Source organism: Bemisia tabaci, chromosome 6 (assembly GCF_918797505.1).
Source record: "Bemisia tabaci chromosome 6, PGI_BMITA_v3".
Taxonomy (NCBI): domain Eukaryota; kingdom Metazoa; phylum Arthropoda; class Insecta; order Hemiptera; family Aleyrodidae; genus Bemisia; species Bemisia tabaci.
In genome coordinates this window covers 12,991,855-13,012,473 of record NC_092798.1, presented here as the reverse complement: position 1 = coordinate 13,012,473, position 20,619 = coordinate 12,991,855, and the positions used below count along the sequence as shown (strand labels likewise).

Genomic DNA, 20,619 nt, shown 5'->3' with positions numbered 1-20,619 from the left:
CGAATTTTCCACACAACTATGGAGACAACTTTTGGCTCATCTGATATATTATTCCCTCACATCCGACTTGTCTGTTGTGCGCCATATTTCACCAGGAAAAATATTATTGCAGCAAGAACAATCAAAAACAATAATAGATTTTGTATCAAATCTTGTGTGGAGGTAAAAATATACCGTTTGTTATTGGAGTCGTTAACTGAGGAATTAACATCATTACTTGCGACTCCCATTTTGAAAGGAAAAGGTTGAAAAAGTTAAGGCAAAATTACTGGACGTTAACTTGTTGGCTGGAGGAGTGAGAATATGCTAAGAATAAGAGAGCGTCTCTTAAATTTTGAAACAGGAAATGAAAAAGCGGAAATTGCAAATGAGTTTCTTATTCTGCGTATTGTGTTATCACAATCCTTACCTTTAAGTAAGTCCACGTAGAACGAAAAAAATAAGAAACATGCGGTATGGCTCAAAATTTTAGTCCTTTTCAAGAAAATAAGTAGTACAGGGCTCGTTGAATTCTTTCAATTTTGAGACATGAACAATTTCTTTTGTTGCCTTATTGAATTTTTCCATGTTGATTACGTAATTTAAATCATTAATTCTTTTAACGACGTTAAAAGGGCCAACATATTTCAGGGCTTAACTTCTTGTTTTTATCCTTTGGGACATTATCGTTCTAGTGGAGAACTTTGTCACCAGTTGAAAAAGTACCAGTCGCCCTTTTTTTTTTTTTTTTTTTTTTTTTTTTTTTCATTTTTATCAAAATATTGTTTCTGATTGCTTTGTGCTTTCTGTAAAATAGTCGGTAGAGTCTTTCAAATATTTTGAAGATTATTTAAATGTTCATTTAAATAATGTATTATTTAAATTATTTAAATTATTGTATGTAAGTATGGAATGGTCTGTTGATTCAGGAAGTATCGCCAGGTCAAAGGAGTTCGGGGGTTCATACCCATGCATCAAATAAAATGAGGAGTGGCTTTTTTTTTTTAAAAAATACTCAGGACATTCCCTTTCTATCTTTATTCAACACAAAGGATATAAGTATACATGTAGATAATAATTCACATAAAAATATTTTCTGAATTTTGCCACCTAATATTAGTGCTTCCGTTTTGCTTCTTCCATGCATAAGTCTTTCTTTTTCAGATTCTTTTTTAATTTTTTGGTAGTAATTTCTGTTTCTTTGATAAGAGCTGTCTTATCTTCTACTTCAAAGGCCAGTAAAGTATCGTCAGCATGTACATTTTTCTCCGTTCCACGGTTTAATCTGAGTCTTACCATTATCGTCGAAAATGATTAGAAAAATAAGAGGTCCTAAAATACTACCTTGCGCACCGCCTGAATCCAGTTTAATCTTAAATTCGGGAAAAACCAAATATCTGTTAGACAGATAGGATTTAAAAATCTTGATCAAGTAGGGAGGAACATTTCTCTTATATAGAGTAGTAATGAAATCTACCCAATTGATACTATTAAAGGCGTTCTTTATATCTAACGAAACTAAACATAGTAAACCCCTTTTACCAACTGTCTTTCTCATGTGATACTCGTAAATTCTTTTTACGGATTCCATAGCAGTCAAAGTTGACTTGCCTTTTCTAAGTCCATGTTGTCTAATGTCAAAATTAAAGTACCTTTCTAGTCTAGTGGCAATAGGGGAGTGGCCTGTTGATTCTTGAGTAGATGTGTTAAAGCCATATCAGGGGTTCCTTATTAATCTCCTCGCTATATATATGTATATATTTTTTTATTTACATGTCATTCTTATTATTAAGACTTATAACTGCAACTTAATACACAACTAGGTATCAGTACTCTGACACGTGCCGGAATCACCCGAGGGTATACCGTCGGCCGGGGGGGGGGGGGGGTGTTGTTAGCCACTGCTAGTACTAGGTCCTTTATTATTATTGCTATAAATATCTCTTTTGACAGTTAGAATTTTCTTCACATATTCGTCAATACATCTCTCTCAGGAGTTAAGTTAACATTCAATTCACATTCAAATTTTAATTTATCATCTATAAATCTAGCGCATTCAAAAAAGGTGTGTTCTGGTGTGTCACGGACTACTGTACAAAATTTACAAAGATCACTGTCAATTAACTTAAATCTGTGCAAGTATGATCCAAAAGCCCCATGACCAGTAAAGAACTGCGTCAGAAAAAAAGTCGGGATACCCGTGTTTCCTATCAAGCCACACCTCCAGATTCGGAATGAGGCGCTTGCACCAGACATCAGTAGGGCTATCCCTCCAACGAGTACACCATCTATCAACAATGTCGTTCTTAATTTCTATAAAATCCTCCTCTTTTCTCGATTTTCTAACATTCTCTTCTAGTAACCCGACAGAATATCAAGACAGTTCGCCGACGCAGTTCTGTACGCCATACACAGAGCTCTCTTCATTGGACGTAAGGTTTTCGTAATCTCGTACAAATTACACTTAAGATTCATCTCAGGAAAGTCACCCCATACCGATACACCATAAAAAATTATTGACAGCACTGCTTGGAATATCATGAGTCTCTTTATATAAGTAGGACCAAAACAATTAGGGACCAGAGATTGTAGTGCATTCGACATTTTTCTTGCCTTATTGCATATAGTCCTAACGTGGTGAGTCATCCTTAAATTCTTACTTAGGTGAAATCCAAGGTGCCTAAGAGAGGGCTTGACTTTAACTTGAACTTCATCTACTAGGATAGATGTGTCTTATAATTTGTTTGGAGCCTCAATAAACAACGCTTCTGTCTTTTCTGGTTCCAATGTAAGTCCTTTTTCTTTCAATTTCCTGTTTATTTTATTTGTTACTCTATTGCTCTCCTCTATAACTCGCTCTGGATAAGCCTTAAGAATTATCAGAAGATCATCAGCATATGCTATTATTTTTGATGGATCAATTTTAATACGAACCACTTCATCATACACAAGGTTCCAAAAAAGACTGCCTACAATAGATCCCTGTGCCGCCCCAGAAGATAATTGAATCAATTCTCCATTCACAACTAGATATCTTTCTGATAAGTAACTCTGCACGATGGCAACTATGTAATTTGAGGCCATGTTCTTAATAAGACTATCAATCACATCCCTCCACCTCAAGCTATTGAATACGTTCCTAACATCAATACCTATGAGGCATGGGGACTGCCTATGCCTATGAGGAACTATTCTATTATCGTCATAAATTTTCTTAAGGGCCCGGAGTGCATCAGCAGTTGATCTGTCTCGCCTAAATCCATATTATTATCCGACAACTTTACAAATTTCAACATTCTATCATATAGGATATATTCAAGTATTTTAGAGAAACAGTTTAACATGCAAATTGGTCGAAATTTAACATCTATGGACGATGATGGTTTAGGGATAAGAGCAAGCCTAGATACTTTCCAGATGTCAGGGAAAACAGATGCTTTCAAGAGCTCATTAAGCATGTCTTTTGTGGCTTTTAAGTTAGACTTAATGAATAACTTAACTAACAAAGGGTCAATAAGATCAGGGCCAGGTGACTTTCCAGGTCTAAGTCTACGTATTGCGTTTTCTAGCTCTATATCATTTATTACAGGTATGTCATCTACCAAGACTTCAGGTTTCAACCATTCAATTTCCTTGTGTTTATATTCCTCGCTATATAGAGGTAGTAGTTTACATAAGTTAAATTTAAAGTTAAAATGTATATATCATAGTTAAGTTATTTACTTACAGTTAAAATAAGCTTACAAAGGCATTTAAAAATGTCTATAAGTGTATACAGGGTGTCCGGAAGTTAACGTATTTAACTTTCAGGATCGCTATTTCGGCTCAAAATAAGACTTTTTTTTCCTATACACATATGCCCGAAAACGCTTCATACGTGAGCTATGCGCTTACAAAGTTGCCATTATTTTTCGTTCAAATTAATATTGCTCCTCGTCATTTTTTCATAGGTGGCTGAAACTTTGCGTAGGGGGGTAATTTTTAGCGCTCTATTCATTTTTTGTGTTTTCAAGGACGTACGTCGTCGAAAAATGACGTCACAAGCTTTCCCGAATTTGAAAATTGCGATAACTTTTTTCGTAGATGATATTTCGAAAAACGGATTACGGCACGTGAAAGAGCGTAAAAAATCAAGGGGTCGTAGTACTGCACAAAATTTTCCAGAAACGCGTTATTTCGACGCAAAAGAACTTTGAAAAATTTTAAGATTTTCGAAGCTCCTTGCTGTGTAGGCAATTTTTACTGCAAGGATTGAAAAATTGCCTACAGAGCAAGGGGCTTCGAAAACCTCGAAGCTATTGAGACGGCTCTTGACCTTTCCCTCACACTTTTTCCAGGCTTGGGACTGGCCCGAGCATCATCTTACGAAAATCGCGGTTAGGCGGCGATATTTTTGGTATCAAATATCCACCGAAAAATCATACTTGGAGGCTTATCGAAAACATGGTTTCAAATGGAGCTTCGAAAATCTTAAAATTTTTCGAAGTTCTTTTGCGTCGAAATAACGCGTTTCTGGAAAATTTTGTGCAGTACTACGACCCCTTGATTTTTTACGCTCTTTCACGTGCCGTAATCCGTTTTTCGAAATATCATCTACGAAAAAAGTTATCACAATTTTCAAATTCGGGAAAGCTTGTGACGTCATTTTTTGACGACGTACGTCCTTGAAAACACAAAAAATGAATAGAGCGCTAAAAATTACCCCCCTACGCAAAGTTTCAGCCACCTATGAAAAAATGACGAGGAGCAATATTAATTTGAACGAAAAATAATGGCAACTTTGTAAGCGCATAGTTCACGTATGAAGCGTTTTCGGGCATATGTGTATAGGAAAAAAAAGTCTTATTTTGAGCCGAAATAGCGATCCTGAAAGTTAAATACGTTAACTTCCGGACACCCTGTATATTGTAATAAATTGCTTCTTGTACGGATGAAAAAAAAAAAAAAAAAAAAAAAAAAAAAAAAAAAAATTTACAAAAAGAGACTGAACAAATTACACTTACATCAACTATACCTACTTCAATGTCCCTCTGAATGCACTATACTTGACACGGCACGGAATCAAGCCATCATACAAGGTCTCTAATCGAAATTTTATGTAGAATACGGTGGATGCATCGAAATTGCCAAATTTCATCCACAATAAATGAAAAAATATTTCTTACGTCAATGTTTCAGCTAAGCTGGTTACAGAATCGTAATTTGATGGTTGATTCCTGTAGATTAGCTAAAAATATGAGGATCTGGGTAAACATCAACTTTCTACGTTCAATATTAACCGAGATATCACGCTTTGAAAAATACGGTTGATGACGTCATCCACCGCGGTATAGTGACACCCTTGGTTTCTTCCATCTTGCTTTCATTCGTCAAGGAGACACACGTTTTCACTGGTTACTGAACGTGGAACTTTGATAAAAACAACGTGAAAGAAACCAAAGGTGTCACAACCGCGGTGGATGATGTCATAAATCGAAATTTTTCAAAGCGCGATATCTAGGTTAATATTTAACGTAGAAAATTGACGTTCAGACAGATCATACTATTTTTCTTTAATCTGCAAGAAAAAAGTATCGAATCACGATTCTATGACCAGCGCAACTGACTAATGGGGATGTTGCATGTGTGAGGGATTTGCGATTTGACCATTGATTCTTATGTAAAAGTTTGCGAGAAACACGATGGTGCCACTGGTTTTCTCTGAAATCATCTCCCAAGCTCAAAAAAGCTCTCAAAGTGAGGCCAAAATGGAGGGGATATCCCGCCCTACCCTAAGAGTCCACCTCTACACAAAAACAAACTCTCCATACATTAGCAGGGTTGCCACTTTATTTGGGGACTCCAAAACTGAAAACATGTCATCACTGCTGATGTATTTGCTCCCTATCTTTGCATGGAGAGTTTGTGTTGATGTAGAGGTGAACTCTCAGGGTAGGGTGAGATATCCCCTCCATTTTGGCCTCACTTTGAGAGCTTTTTTTGAGCTTGGGAGATGATCTCAGTGAAAACCAGTGGCACCATCGTGTTTCTCGCGAACTTTTACATAAGAATCAATGGTCAAATCGCAAATCCCTCACACATGCAACATCTCCATTTACACTTTCCACTTACAAAAATCACAGCATACACGAGCCGAATCGAGCACCAAACTAGTGTCGGTATCCTTTTCGATTGAAGAATTTTCTTATGTGCTGATGTTTTTTGGACACGATTAGAGGTGTCTTTTGTCCGAGGAAGACACCGATGCATGTGAAACCACGCATGTTTCAGCTATTTTCCTAACTTATACGTTGTTGACTAATGGCTGATCTGACCTTCGTTTAACAGGGTTTTTTCACGAGTACCTAGGAAGTTTGAATTTACCGATTACATTGTAAAGCTTACAACGTTCATTTTTCACTTTGGCCTAATTTTGGAAATTTTCGACATGTTTTATGTTCAATTTTGATTGGCAAACATTTAATGTGATATTTACTGGGCTACTAAACAAGGTATGAGTTAAAGAACTGTGTAAAACGGGTCCTCTTCAAAATTTAACGAAAAAAAATGTATCATCAAGGAGAAATATGGATATCAACTCCTAAACAAGATTTATAAGTTTAATATTAGCATTGCTCAAATGACAAAAATACAAGTAACGTCATTTGCAATTACTCACAAAAAATACTGTTAATAATACTTATGGTATTAAAAAGTATTCAAAGTATTAAAGTACTAATATTTAAAATACTTGTAATATCTCGTCCAGGAATTGATTTTTGAACTTCTCGTTGTAAGAATCTTCTTTCACGTAAGATATTGAAGACAAAGCATGTAACGTTTCCTTCCACGGGAAAAAATCCACGGGAAGATCTGGTGGTCACGCTTTTTCCCTTCTCCGTGAGAATTCTTATTTCCTCTTTGGGATCATCAGACTTGACCTATTCGCGAGCATATCTACACTGGATCTGGCCCTTCTATATCCGACGGTTCCAATACATCTGGTGGAATCAGAGTCGTTGTTGTCCGTAATTTCTTGTAGTTCCTGCCATAACCTCTCTTCTTAGAGGAGCCGTTGTCATCAGGTCGTATGATGCTGTGTCCCATGTAAGGATTCGCCGATGGCGGAGTCCACTCGCAGTAGAGGAAGTTTCCCGCCACAGGTCCCACAAGCTTGTATTTTTTTACGATCGTGCGTATATCCCATTTCGCACGGTGTGTATTGTCTGGTCTGAAAATATACAGAGAAAAAAATATACGACGCTAAATAAACCTGTGACATCTACATTGGGTTTTTTCAATAATATGTAGCTTCCCATTTCATCGACAAAATTTGGGTTGCATTTAATCGTATGGAGAATGAGTTCGGGTGAGATCTTTTGTTGTAAACACTCATGCACTGGAAAAAAAAAACACATTGGATCTAGAGTCCAGACTCTTAAAAACATCGACAAGAAAAATTACTCTTGATTCAATCAGAATCTAGCTTAAATCAAGAACCAAGCCTCTTAATTTAAGAAGATTTTGTTTTGATTCAAGCAAAAATCCGATTGAATCAAGAGTATATTCTCTTGTCAATGTTTTCAAGAGTCTGGACTCTAGATTCAATGTGATTTTTTTTTACAGTGTGTGTTTATGGAGTTTCATGAATCCTTGGTAAGGGGGGGGGGGGGGGTCGGTGCGAGTGCTTCATTTTTTCTATTCAATCTGACCTAGCTTCTTCTTCCGATTTCGTATAGGATTAAAAGAATAACAGTATTAAAATAATTTTTCACCAGTTTTATACTATTGCGCGTGTGTCTTCATTTGAAAACGGTATTAATATGTACGTATAAATGGTTTGCTTAACGTTATCTTACTAAGAAACAACAGTTGTTGGAACTTGGAAGGAGCACATGCAGCAAAATCAATCGGAAGGGAGCTATTCAGCCGAGAGCAAGTTAAGTTATGCAACCGAAGTTCATGATCAAATACATGAACAATGGAACACTAGAAGGTATATCAAGACACAGGTTTCAGTTTTCAGCTGCTACTCAATTTAATTTGCTAAACTTGTTATGTTTCTCTATGTCCGAACCGTATTTAATATGTTTTAATAAATACTCGAGAATGTTCAATTATGTTTTTTCCGAAGAAAGAAAAACTCGGGAAAACTCCTCCTGCTTGTAATTTCACTTGTTAAACAAATTTCAAATTTTTAAACTTGTCTTTCTTTCTCAATCGATTTTTCTTCTTTGTTCTTTTCGAACAAAATGCTGCCACTGCGTGCAGTCCTCTCCTTTTTGAGACAAAAAATGTTAAGAGCAACAAACGAGCATGGTAACTAGCTCGCAGTCAATACTTACAGGTGATTCAATCGTGGCTCCAGGTACAGAGTTCTGTAGAATGGTTGTTTGTATACAAGAAAAGCATACCGATGTGGCCCTGCAAAAACATAAATTCCTCCGTGACTTTTGACAGCGTATGCGAGGAAAGCTCTTTGAATACTATTCGTAAATATTAAATTAAAACCAACAATAATGAACCACTAGATAAGGTGCGAATTTCAGCATTCTGATACATGTTTCACGTAAAACACGATGCGCACTACAAAAATTACCGAAATCAATTCCTCACAAATATATTTAATGATTCCTGATGCGTGAATTCAAACCACCGCTCATGAAACTCAATGCTCTACGTGACTCACATCGCGCGCTAAACATTATCATGACAGTCTCTGCGATATAAACATCTGGCAACCTCAATCTTAACGCTTTGGCTCAGCTATAGCAAATTGCTTATAGTTTGAACAACACATGGTGGGAAATGAACATTTCTCGATTGAGAAGCTTGCTGAAACCGTTGTGGTGCGCGAGTTGACTCACGTAGAGCTTTGAGTTTCTTGTGAGCGGGCAGTTCAAATTCCTCGTAACCAATGTGAAATAAAAACGTTGATATCTTCGTTAGGAGTTGGTCTTAGTAATTTTCGTTGTGCGAATCGTGTTTTACGTGAAATTCTGGTTTCGAAACATGTATCACACATGGACCACTCTCCATTATTGAATCCTCAAGGAGGCAAAGTCTAAAACTTCATCGTCTATTAAAATATGGTCTCCTCTGATTTTCCCCCAAAAAGCAATATATTTTCTTAAAAATGAGCTAGAACAATTGAAGTTTGCATTTTTTAGCATGACTACTTTTTCCAAACATAGAAATCTAATCTATGCTCTATGATTGTTTGAAAAATATTTTTACCATTATTACTTCATCATTATTTCTTCGAACTTTAAAGAGGTATTCGTTTTAAGAGATGCTAAAGAAAGTGTATTTTCGTCTTTTCGTGCACACTGGTCGATTGCGATATCTTAGTCATTACTTTCAATTTAGAATCGCCACCTTTACTTATTTATTTATTTATTTATTTTTTTTAGCTATCCTCAAAATTATTTAAACTTCATTCACAGTGGATTTGACATTCTTATGACCCAGAGTTGGAGGCGAACAGCACGTAAAACAAAGTATTACCTGTGCCATTCTTCGGAAACGGTGCGAGGTATTTTGCCAATATTTCGGCTGTCTCAATTTCAAATCCTGGCATGTTGGCCAAACCCCAGTGATAGTATGACCTTTTAGTGGCATTTTCCCTGGAGGGCGAATCTAAATCTGAAATGGTGCATGCAAGATTACAATAATATCACAAAATTGATCTCGCATAGAGATCCTTCGTGCACCAATTGGAAAACGGTGAGAGGGGAGAAGATGCAATACGGAAACTTACAATGAATATATTTCAAACATTTGAAACAGATTTTTTCCCAATAGGGGTTTCAAATAAATTGTCGTCGAAAAATTTCTTAAAACTTTACAACTGCAAATATCATTATCCTGGAATTACAAACTTTTTCATTTAACTCGTTTGTTTTTGAATTCTCTGTTTCCAAGAAAACAAGAAGAGAAGGATTGAAAATGCGTCTCCGTGTTTTCTCGCGATAAGAAGCCGCTTTACGACAACTAAAGTAAATATGTAGGTAAAAGACTTTGGAGATACTCAACTCGCCGATGACGACAAAAAAAAAAAAAAAAAAAAAAAAAAAAAAAACCTGTATCATCAGTCACTACCCTGCACTCTGACGTCTTATAATAAATTTGCAAATTCTTACGAAGCTGATTTTTCCATACCGAAAAAAGTCCTTGTTACCATTGCAAGGGCCCATCTTATACTCGATCTACAATGAGGATCCTTTTTATCCACACTCAGGCCCGCCACAAGGGGGGGGATACTGGGTCCCTGGTACCGGGGCCCGTGACGCAGGTGACAAACCACTACGAATTCATGTGTAACCCTTGTCTCGTAGGGAAAAGTGAAAAAATTACCCTAAAAATTCCGCAAAAGGCGAATAAAGTTTCAAAAACACGCTAGGGCGCTATAAAATTTGTCTTACTTTTTTAGAGATTTTCAAGATTTTGAGTATATGTAGAATGATATTTTTAGTAACTGTGTTTCATTTTCTTCCGTTGTCGGATGCTAAGAGGCTCCTTTCTGAACCTCGACTTCAATGGTTTATCTCCCTTGCCATAGACGTACGAAAGGGGAGTCCAGGGGGGCCCGGCTCCCCATAGAGTTGAAAATTATCATCTGCCCCCTCAAAAAAAAAATTATAGATGTTTTGAATGCAACAATTCGAAAGTTTTTGGTGCTGAAAGTAAACAAAAAGGCGTTATTATTCTGCAGAAATTGATGGAAAATCTCCATCATAAGAGCTTCATAATGCGTCCAAATAGATTTAAAATTTCAAAAATTTCCCGGGGGAGGCCCCCCGGACCCCCCCCCCCCCTGTGCTAGGGGCCCGGGCTAGAAAATTGGTACCAGGGCCCGAGATGGGATGTGGCGGGCCTGTCCACACTAGACTGTATTCTTAAGAGGACAAGAGTCTTGTTACCATTACAAGACCCTAGGACGAGACTTTTGTTTCTACAGCACGGCAGTTCATGCGGTTACATTAGAAAAAATGGTAGATTTTACCATACTCAGACACAGTGATACGAGTATGGTAATGAACACCGGATTCTTTGGTAGAATTTACCATATTATGGTAGGTATCGCTAGAACTGATTTGTGCCCCAAGATTTGTGGTTTGACAGAGAGCAGTGGAGGTTAGGAGTCGTAGAGCGCTAGGAGGTGCTGCAAAGCCACCTATATGTATGTATCACTAGAATTCTGGTGTATTTTCCGTCATTCGGGTGGTTCACTAAAGAGTATCACTATGTAAAAAATCAAGTAGACTAAAGTAGATTTTACCAGATTTTTTTTCAGTGTAACCAGGGAGTCCTGTGCTGTGCATAAAAGTGACCGGGATCGTAGCACTTGTCTCAAGGGATAAAGTAAAATGAAAATCTTCCCCTCAATTGACTTAGAACCCTCCTCATCTTATCAAAATGAGGAACATTTGTTTTTATCTAAACTGTGGAATACAAGCAGTAAACTTCACTGTAAAACGTGTGTTGACGGTTCAATAAATCATTTCAATCTTTTGAACGTTTCGAATGTGACTTTCATTTCGATTAGGCTTACCAAACATGAACAACGAGTACAAAACATGTCGCTCTGTTGGAAATTCCAAGGCATAAGGATCATACCTCAATTCATCTACCAAGTGCTTCGTCCCGAAATCGGGTCGAACTCCTCCGACGTAATGGATCTGGAAAAAGGGCAGGAAAAGAGAATGATTTATAACACAGCCATGATCAAAAGCATTCTGACCTACGGCAGTGAAGTGTGGCCCATGAAAGATCGTACCAAAAAGATTCTTAAGGCAACTGAGATGGATTTCTGGCGCAGATCAGCTGGAATCTCGAGGAGAGATCACGTAAGGAACGAAAGAGTCCGTGAGATCATGAACGCCGAGCAGAACATCGTGCATGAAATTATGACCAAACAGCTTGTCTGGTATGGTCATGTCCAACGAATGGCAGATGATAGGTTGCCTAAGAAGGTACTAGATTGGGTTCCTCCTGTACTGAAGACGTAGGGGACGTCCAGCAAAATCGTGGATAGATAGCATTCAAGGTGAAATCACAAGATGCCATTTACCAGATGACCACTGGATCGATAGGCAAGGAAGGCAATTAGGTGTCGCAGAGCGCCCGGGCGCGCTGTAAAGCGACTCGAATGTATGTATGCAAAGAGAAATTGTTTAAGATGAAACTGTTTATCTTTTTGGGGACCGTATATGAATGAAGTGAGGTGCTCGGTTTGGAGGATGGTTTTCGAAGAATCCGAAAATTACCAAATGAGGGGGAGGAGGCCAAACATAATCTCATATCAGGATGAAATGGGCGCTAATTCCATCTACGTCTATTTTATATCAGTCTATTTTATCTAAGTCTAGATTTTGATAGAAATTGGCGCTGCGATGGGAGGAGGGGGCAGCCGCTGATTCAAACTTTATATTCTTTCTTTAAAATTTAAAAAACTAACCTACATTTACACCTACAAGGCATGAAACCTTGTACGTTTTATATTCGAGTTTCTGATTGGTTTTCCTTGAGCATGAACATTTTTCCTTCAAATTCTTAGATACTTTAAATAAAATTTTGTGGAAAAATATCTGAAAAATTGGAGGAACTAAGATCACATATAATCATAAGTATCCCTGAAAGTATGTATTTTATCCATGAAAATTTGGCGACGTTCGAAAAGCTCATAAAAAGTTCTTTCTTAGAACAGTGTAGTTCACGTTTGAAAAGGCAAATTATGACAGGAACTCAGCAATGTGGAAAGTTGAGATACGCGTTTGGTGCCTTTCACAAGCTATATGCATATAAAAATATTTTCTCTCACATTTGGACCGCGTTTATCAGAAGGGAACCAAGCCACATCAGCTATTGCCAAATTTAACTGGGTAATTTAATTTTTTACGAGAGAACGATTGTGCGGATTCCTTGGAAAAGTTTAAGGAATTTGCTTTGTACTATGGAGAAGATTCACTGAAATTTGCACGAAAATTCGCAAAACCGTTTTCATGTAAACATTTAAATTGCTCAATTAAATTTGACAATAGCGAATGTGACTTGGTTCCTTTCTGTTTAACGCCGTCCGTTTTTAGTTTTGACGAGAGGCAGCTCAATTTGTCGCATGAGATTCAACCACCTCAGGAATTCAAAAATAATATCGGAGGCTGCTGAATATTTGTGATTTCTTTAAAAGTTTACGTAATAAAATATGTTTCCCTTTTTCTTTTTTGTGAAAATTAAAGTAACGAAATTATTGGATTTACTCACGGTCAGTTCATACTTAGGAGCTTCGTCTATTAAATCGGGTATGATTCCGTGTTTTATAAATATTTTTTCTATCTGTTTTTCATTTCGACCAGTGTATACGTCTTTTGGAGTAGTAGTAATATTTCCTGATGTTTCGTTGTCATGTTCTGTTGGTGGAATATCGGTGGCTCCTGTTCCTGGTGCAAATATGCAAGTGTACGCAAGATAAACTAAAAGTTGAATTCTAAGACCATTTGTAGGCCATTTGTTTAAAATCAGAAAATAGTTGACCATTTTCATCCATCCAAGCTTAGAGATTTATTTAAAAGGCCACTGCGAACATCCACACTCTGCCTGGAAAAACGAGGAATAATCTTGAAAATCACTTATCGTCAACTTTAAAAAAACCATTAAATCCTTAAACGTATATCGAACTCATATTTAGAATGACTTTTAAAATCAAATTAAATAATTTTTCATTTTTTATATCAAGTTCTAAACTTTGAAACCACGTTTCAGGTTTCTACACCGCAAAAAGGAAGGCAGTGCTCAATAATACGATCATGCTAAGTTATTTCCGACCCAACAGGTAGGATGAAGCGCTGCTGGGCATAATTCTAGGGGGGAGGTGCTAGGCGCAAAACGCAACATTCTGGATGTCAGTGCTTCCTTTGTTTACGGGTCGGAAATCATTGAACCAAATGTGCACCGGCGGTACCCCTTTTTTTGAGGAGGGAAGGCCCATATTTTACAGATGACGTTTTGAAAACCAACAAAATTGCTTTAAAAATATGCACTTTGTATTTTTTGATGAAGTATTCCAGAGAATGATCCATGTTCGTGCCTAACCATACTCGTTGATGAAAAAATCGTAAATTAATAAACATGATGCATCCACTCTATTGAAGTAAAGGAACATGTTCCAGGAAACAATGAAAAATAAACGAATTTTCTAAACTCAAGCGATAAAATGAATGAAGTACAGCCACATGTGGCATCAAGGTTAATATGGACTCGTGAATGATAAGACACAAAACTTTTGTCAGTTCCTTTTGCCTTGGCGTCTCACTCGGTGTACTTAAACCTCAATCGTATGTATGTGATTGCTACCTCAGAACATCTTGTTTCTAAATCGGCTCGCTGCTCTAGAGGGATGTCTTGGCAGCCACCCTATGTTGTTGGCATGAAATTTTTTGGATTCATTACTTTGCTTTACATAGTTTGGATCAATATGACACGGGATTGAAAAAGTACAATGCATGCGTAACGTATGCGTATTTTTATGCAATGAGCAGCGGTGATGCATTAGAAAAGTCCCAAGAGGACCGAACTTGATTGCCTTAAATTATTTTACTTCTAAGCAAGTGAACTATGGATATTTACTTCAACGGATTTAGGAAAATAATAAATACTCACTTTTTTCAATATGACAAGTTTACAAAGGGTATATTCGAAGCACAGTTTCAAATAGTTCATTTAACAAAATAATCAATACGAACTACCTGGACTGTAAATCTTCTCGAGTGTTATTGATGCATTAAATTTAAATGTGTACACATAAAGTACTACTTTCAAGAAGATCTCTGCGCAAAGAGAGTTTAAAGATCTACAAGAAGACTACAAATCGAGCGTACGATCGTGAGCTATATTTCAAGCGTAGTGATGAATTTCAATAATTGCTGGGGTCTTCTCGTCGGCATCGTACTATCAATTTTATCAACAGGATGGCGGGTGATTTTTGTGGATACCGTACACGGATTTGACTGGAAACCGAGTCTAAAGCAATTCGATGGGTATGGTGAGAAAAATGAACCTAAAACGGAGATGGAACGGGACAATTTGTTGGATAAATATGACATTGTACCTGACATTGTTAAAGGTTATCCAAAAAATGTCGTAAAGGTACGTAAAATGAATTTTTTGATTGTTCGAGAGGTGAAATATGCCTCTAAAAAAGAGCAAAAAGTGCAAGACCGTGATCTTTCCTGAAACTTTATTCACATCTCCTTGAATGTTTCGACCTTCATTTTTTCAGACAAATACAATAAGATAAGAATTAAGTATAAAAAGTAATTATATTAAATAAACTTGCATGATATCCGCATTTACACGAATATTATACCACTAAGCATTGTATCCGTGCTATTGTGGTTGAAAACATTGTAGTTTGGCTTATATTTTGAACTATCTTAAAATGTGAAGAATTTTCAAATCTGTGCTCCGAATGAGGCTCTCGCAAGGTCTTTTCTTAGATAAGATTGATGTTCCGCAGCCCATTACAAGATATACAGTAATAAAACAAATTACACGGCGGGTATCAAGGCTAATTTTCAAGTAAATACCGCCGAAACGTTTCCGTTGAAAACTCAACCCTCCTCAGTTGGATAAAATAGAGAAAATTAACCTTCAGACCAGCTAAGTAATTTGTTAAATTATTGTTTTTTTTCTTAGTTTCTCCGTATTTGTATCTTTTTCAGCTAATTGTATCTTCTTTGGAATTTTTAGGTTGAGTATCATCACGAAAACGGCGTTTCAATGGTAAAATTCGGAAATTTTTTGCAAGTAAATGAGACTAGGCCAGATCCAAAAGTTACTTGGGACGCTGTGGACAGTGAGAGATACGTTTTACTAATGATAGGTGAGTATGGTCATGATGTGCCTGCCAATATCCCATATCAATTTCTAAATCTTTAATTGCGCTGACGGTATACTCAAGAATGTTTCTGCCTTAATCGAGTTACTCTTTTTTTTCTCTAATGAAAATAAAAAATTATGCTAAATCTTATTAAATACGGATACTAGGACTTATTCAACTACCGTTCTCTTTTTGTGCTCTAGTGCCTTGATTTATTTTGCGAGAAAAGCTCTGATCTCTTAGAGAATGCTTGTCACTCTTAGTTTGTTTGAGCGCCTTCAATTGCGTATGATACTGTGCCACACATCTGTTGTGAAATAGTTGCTTGAGGCGCCGTGGCACGCTGCGGCGCGGCGGGCGGTCGACTAGCGCGGCATGCGCATTGGCGCCTACAAACCTAACTGGGATACTTCAAGCATTGCGCAACGTGTGGAGTATCCCCTTAGGTTTGTGGGCGCCAGTGCGGGTTTTGCGCCGTCATGCAAGCCGCTCCCCTCTGTGTTAAGCTCTAATATTTTAAACTCGAGGAGTCAGCGTTTTCCAACTCAGGATTATGAAATTTTTGCACAGTCTGCATGGATTATTTTCATTTAAATTGATGAAAAAAAAAATTGTAATAAAGGAAAATAAAATGTTTTTGTAAATATTAAGGTTGTTCCGTGTCAAATTTAATGATTTTCAATGCAATGTAATTTTTCTTCACTTTCATATTTTGTGCTCTTTCTGTGCTCTTATTGTGTTCTTACTGTGCTCTAGCGTGATGCACGCGTATCCAAACGCTCAAATTGGACGTATTTGACTCTAAAAGATCGATGCACAAATGGGTTAAAACCAAAGATTGAAACTGGAAGATACTACGGTGTCATATTTTTTGGCGCGAGCGCACATTTTACGAGGTATACTAATTACTTTGATTTGTGTCCTCTCTCTCTCTTTCAATAAAGATCCTGACGGTGAGCGGGAAGGAGATTACGATGGTCGGGATTGGCAGATATACTTGGTCACGAACATTGTCGGTAATAACGTGTCACGCGGCGAGATGATTTCTGATTACATTCCACCATTTGCATCGTACTGCAAACGTTTGTTGACTTTTTTACTGTTTTTTGAGCTTTCGATCTATTATTCAAAATACAATGTGCATCGGATTATCTGAGGTCTAGTTGTTGGAACTTATTTTTATTATGCGCGACCTTACAGAAAATTAACCTGAATTTCCTTATGCATGTGTCCAGTTTTCCTCGGCTTCGTATTTTTCCGGGCCTCTCGAAAATTTACCCAGCAAACCCTCTTCAATTTTCAAAAGATCAGCGAACATTTGAAATTTTTAAAAGCATGAATATTCTCGTTTTATTCAATCCATGAATCTCGACTTTTTTTAAGTGACCTGAGAACATCCGAACATTTAATTATCCGAACCACTCAATCGTCACATCAGTGTGGATGTTCCATCGTATAATGTATATTCGTAGGTTGCGCACAATTACCTAGTGTACTTAAGCTGAGTGATCCTCAAAAATTATTCACTAAAAGACGTCCCTTTTAAAGAAATGGCTCTCATTTCGCCGGAAACTTTCCGGATACTCACTTGAAAATTTTGTCGCAATACTCAATTATCGTATTTTGAAATTTCGAGAAAACGTCGTGGTTAAAAATCAATCGTGTTATGAGAGAACAAGAGCCTCCCAGAAAATGTGAAATTGACAATTCATCGTGTCCATCCACCTGCCAAACCAATCATACACTATACTTTTTTCTTTTTTCCCTTTTTGCAAGGTAGAATTTCATCGATACATATTCTTGGTTTATCAGCAACCAAATCACGGTAAAATCATAGAATACTTCGAGATTCGTTTAACTCTGATGTAAGTTATTTAATTCCTTCATTTCAAACATCTAGTTTATTGCCACAGTTGGATTTGGTATTTAATCACTTTTTTCTCCTGCAATTCGATTGCACTTTAAAGTTCACTTTTTATAGCTGAAATTCCGAGATATTTAGCAATCTAGTGGGCTCCATGTTCCTAATATTTTGGATAAATATATCCCTTACATACGATGTTCAAACTCGTAAAATTAGTCCTATGAAGAATCTTTTTCACAATAAAAAAGGGGAAAAAACTGAAATTGTGGCCGGAACCCTGTAAGGAACACCTAGGTCCACACATCTCTAGGGGCAAGTAGTCATTTCCCGAGGGACAGTGTGGATACATCACTATTCTACCGTCCTGTTATTCTTTACGATACGAGTTCACACTTTTTTACGTATTTAATAGTGTGAACACTGGACTTTTCTATCGTCCTGATATTATTTACAATATATGTTTACGTCTTTTTACGTACTGAAAAAGCATTTGAATTAAAAGAAAATAAGTTTTTAGTGATGAAATAGCGATTTTAACCCATAATTTTTTGAAGGCTTCCAAACTCACCGTGCGGATTTAATTTGTTGTATTATTATTTTGTTATATTTTTAATTCTTTAATTTTTTATTTTTTTGACGTAGCAATGTAAAGGAAATATTTCTATTCAAGTTTTACATGGTGTGTTCATGTGCTTCTATTTAATATTTTCAGATACGAAGAATATCGAAAAAAATTTCGGAGTCGCGTGTTTGCTGCAAGGTATGGACTTGGTGAGCCAATCGCAATTAACTTTTTTCTTGGAGAAATGAGAAATACTACCTCCTCGACAGACGATTACTAGTTTTAAGGCCAATTTTTTGTGTTAGTCAGAAGAGAGGTATAGATAACGGATCTATAGCATTGAACTTATCACTGTATGTCCACAAATTTTATTTCTGACTTTGTATATAAACTCTATTGTCATGATGTAAAAATTTGACAACATTTGCAAACTCTAAGCTTTAAGTAAAAAAGATTCTTCGTGGAATTTTTATTTAGCACTTGTAATTTATTTCACAGTTAAGTTTCATCAGGATTCATGATGCGTAATTAAAATATAAGAGCAATAAATGCTAGCCTAACTCTTCAAAACTAGTATTCATTGATTCTCTTCTCCAAAATTAATTTTGACCTGTAAATTCTACATCCCTCCAATAATTTCACCGAGGAAGTCAAACAGTTTAAGCTTAAACATTTTAATATGTAGTTCGATCAGGGTCTAACCAAATAGTACGATTAATATACATGGTTAACGATATGACCCTTCTTTTTTCTCAATGTTCTTCTTAGTGACGTTCAATTGGTTATCCGAAAGTTTCAATATTAAACCCACTTTTCTTTCAGCTTCCTTAACCGTAACCGTTCCTCTTAAAAATCACCTGAGTAAAATTTTAAACGTCGCGAGATTAAGGCTATTTTGGGTTGCCAGGAAATGGACATCACTCCCTCTTTTCACAAAGCAAGTAAATTAACGGATATCCCAACGTGGTATAACATCCTTCGTCGCGACTGAATAAGTTAGTACGTCATCTCAGGGATCGCTTTCGAAAGCATTTCATTGGTACCCTGAGAGGGAGGCATGGCGGTATAGCACTTTTGATGTGTAGTTAAGAAAGCGAGGTATAAGCCTGGAGATCTATATTCATCTATGTATACGTAAGAAAAAATACTAAAAATCTTTCCGGAACTGTTTGTGACAAGGTTATAAAACAGTGCTAGGTTGCCACACTTTTTTGCGGGGAAAGAAGGTTCAAAACATTCCAAAAATTTCAGTTAGAGTAAAAAATTTGGGCTCTAATGAGCACCAGTACAAGACTGAGAGATGAGACTGTCGAGCTCAGGCAGATGCATTTTGATATATGTACTTAGGGTCACGCCGAGCGTTTTGAGTCTTTTTAGACCTCATCAGTAAAGCACACTCGTCGCTGAGCCCAGCTTAGTACCTCGCAAAAGCCAAGATGTCATCAAAATGCCGTCATAAATATGACGCGAGGCAGATAAGATCTAAATGAGATCTAAATATAAGATCTAAATGATTGAATAAGGAATTACGAGGGTTACCCAAAAAGTTAGGTTTTTAATTCAGGTCATATCTTAAAAACAAAAAAAAAATATGAAAAAGGTTATACCTGATTATTTACATCTCGAGCTGGCTTAATTTTTTGACAGATGGTCGAGAGTGACCATGATTTTCGATTTGAACACGGAAACTTTCTCTGTTGATTCTGTCCAATACAAAAGAATTTATTGCAATCACTACCCGTAACTCAAGTTTTCCGTCCGACTTTGTGATACTTCCAAAACTTTTCGACGCATTTATTGACCACTTTAAAAGTCTCAACGATGAAACTCCAAAACTTCACATTTCAGCGATACTCGAAACAAATGTCGGATTTTGGGCAGTACAGGGTGATCCAGACCGCCCGTCCACCATATTTTTCTCGAAAACGGCGGAGAATTGAGCTTCGGGACCAAAACTTTCAAAGGGTGAATCGACCCCAAAGAATCGAATGAAAATATTTTCAGCCCCCCAAAATGGCCCCTTGGGGGGGTTTTGGGGGGAGCCCCCCCGTTTCTCACAATTTTCAAATGGGAAGGGTATGTTTTGACTTTGGATTCAAAATCTACGGTAAAAAATAAGAACATTTTGTTCTTTGCACTTTTTCCCTAAACCCCCATTTTTTGGAGTTATGGGGCATTTTTGGGGCAATTTTCAATTCGACGCTGTAAGCGGCCAAATCATCCAAATTTCAAAATCTAAAAGTCTCCTGAGAGGAGAGGTCAATACCTTTTTATTGATGTGCCACATGACCCCTGTTGCTCCAAAATTTTGGGGGCCACGACCCCCCAAACATTTTGGGGCTTTGGAGGGCCATGAGT

At 37.0% G+C, this 20,619-nt stretch overlaps 2 protein-coding genes across 4 annotated transcripts; one reads left to right on the top strand and one right to left on the bottom strand.

The window, feature by feature from the left end:
• Nucleotides 1–6,560: 6,560 nt before the first annotated feature.
• LOC109041636 (OV-16 antigen) lies at nucleotides 6,561–20,138 on the bottom strand. The gene is made up of 6 exons (XM_072301957.1): nucleotides 19,869–20,138; nucleotides 13,222–13,554; nucleotides 11,513–11,639; nucleotides 9,466–9,603; nucleotides 8,304–8,382; nucleotides 6,561–7,189 (listed from the first exon to the last, which is right to left on the bottom strand). Exons 2-6 carry the CDS (start codon nucleotides 13,498–13,500, stop codon nucleotides 6,916–6,918), a joined length of 897 nt encoding a protein of 298 aa, XP_072158058.1. The 5' UTR covers nucleotides 13,501–13,554; nucleotides 19,869–20,138; the 3' UTR covers nucleotides 6,561–6,915.
• Nucleotides 14,309–18,831, top strand: LOC109041639 (protein D3). Of its 3 annotated transcripts, none has more exons than XM_072301964.1 (5): nucleotides 14,309–15,102; nucleotides 15,706–15,838; nucleotides 16,780–16,917; nucleotides 17,612–17,700; nucleotides 18,412–18,427. In XM_072301964.1, the coding sequence occupies exons 1-4, from the start codon at nucleotides 14,863–14,865 to the stop codon at nucleotides 17,662–17,664; spliced, it is 564 nt and encodes a 187-aa protein (XP_072158065.1). In that variant the 5' UTR covers nucleotides 14,309–14,862; the 3' UTR covers nucleotides 17,665–17,700; nucleotides 18,412–18,427. The 3 variants fall into 3 exon arrangements, with proteins under 3 accessions (XP_072158065.1, XP_072158064.1, XP_072158063.1); XM_072301962.1 differs by having other exon boundaries at nucleotides 14,314–15,102; nucleotides 17,616–17,700; nucleotides 18,412–18,831; XM_072301963.1 differs by lacking the exon at nucleotides 17,612–17,700 and having other exon boundaries at nucleotides 18,412–18,551.
• Nucleotides 20,139–20,619: the final 481 nt, after the last annotated feature.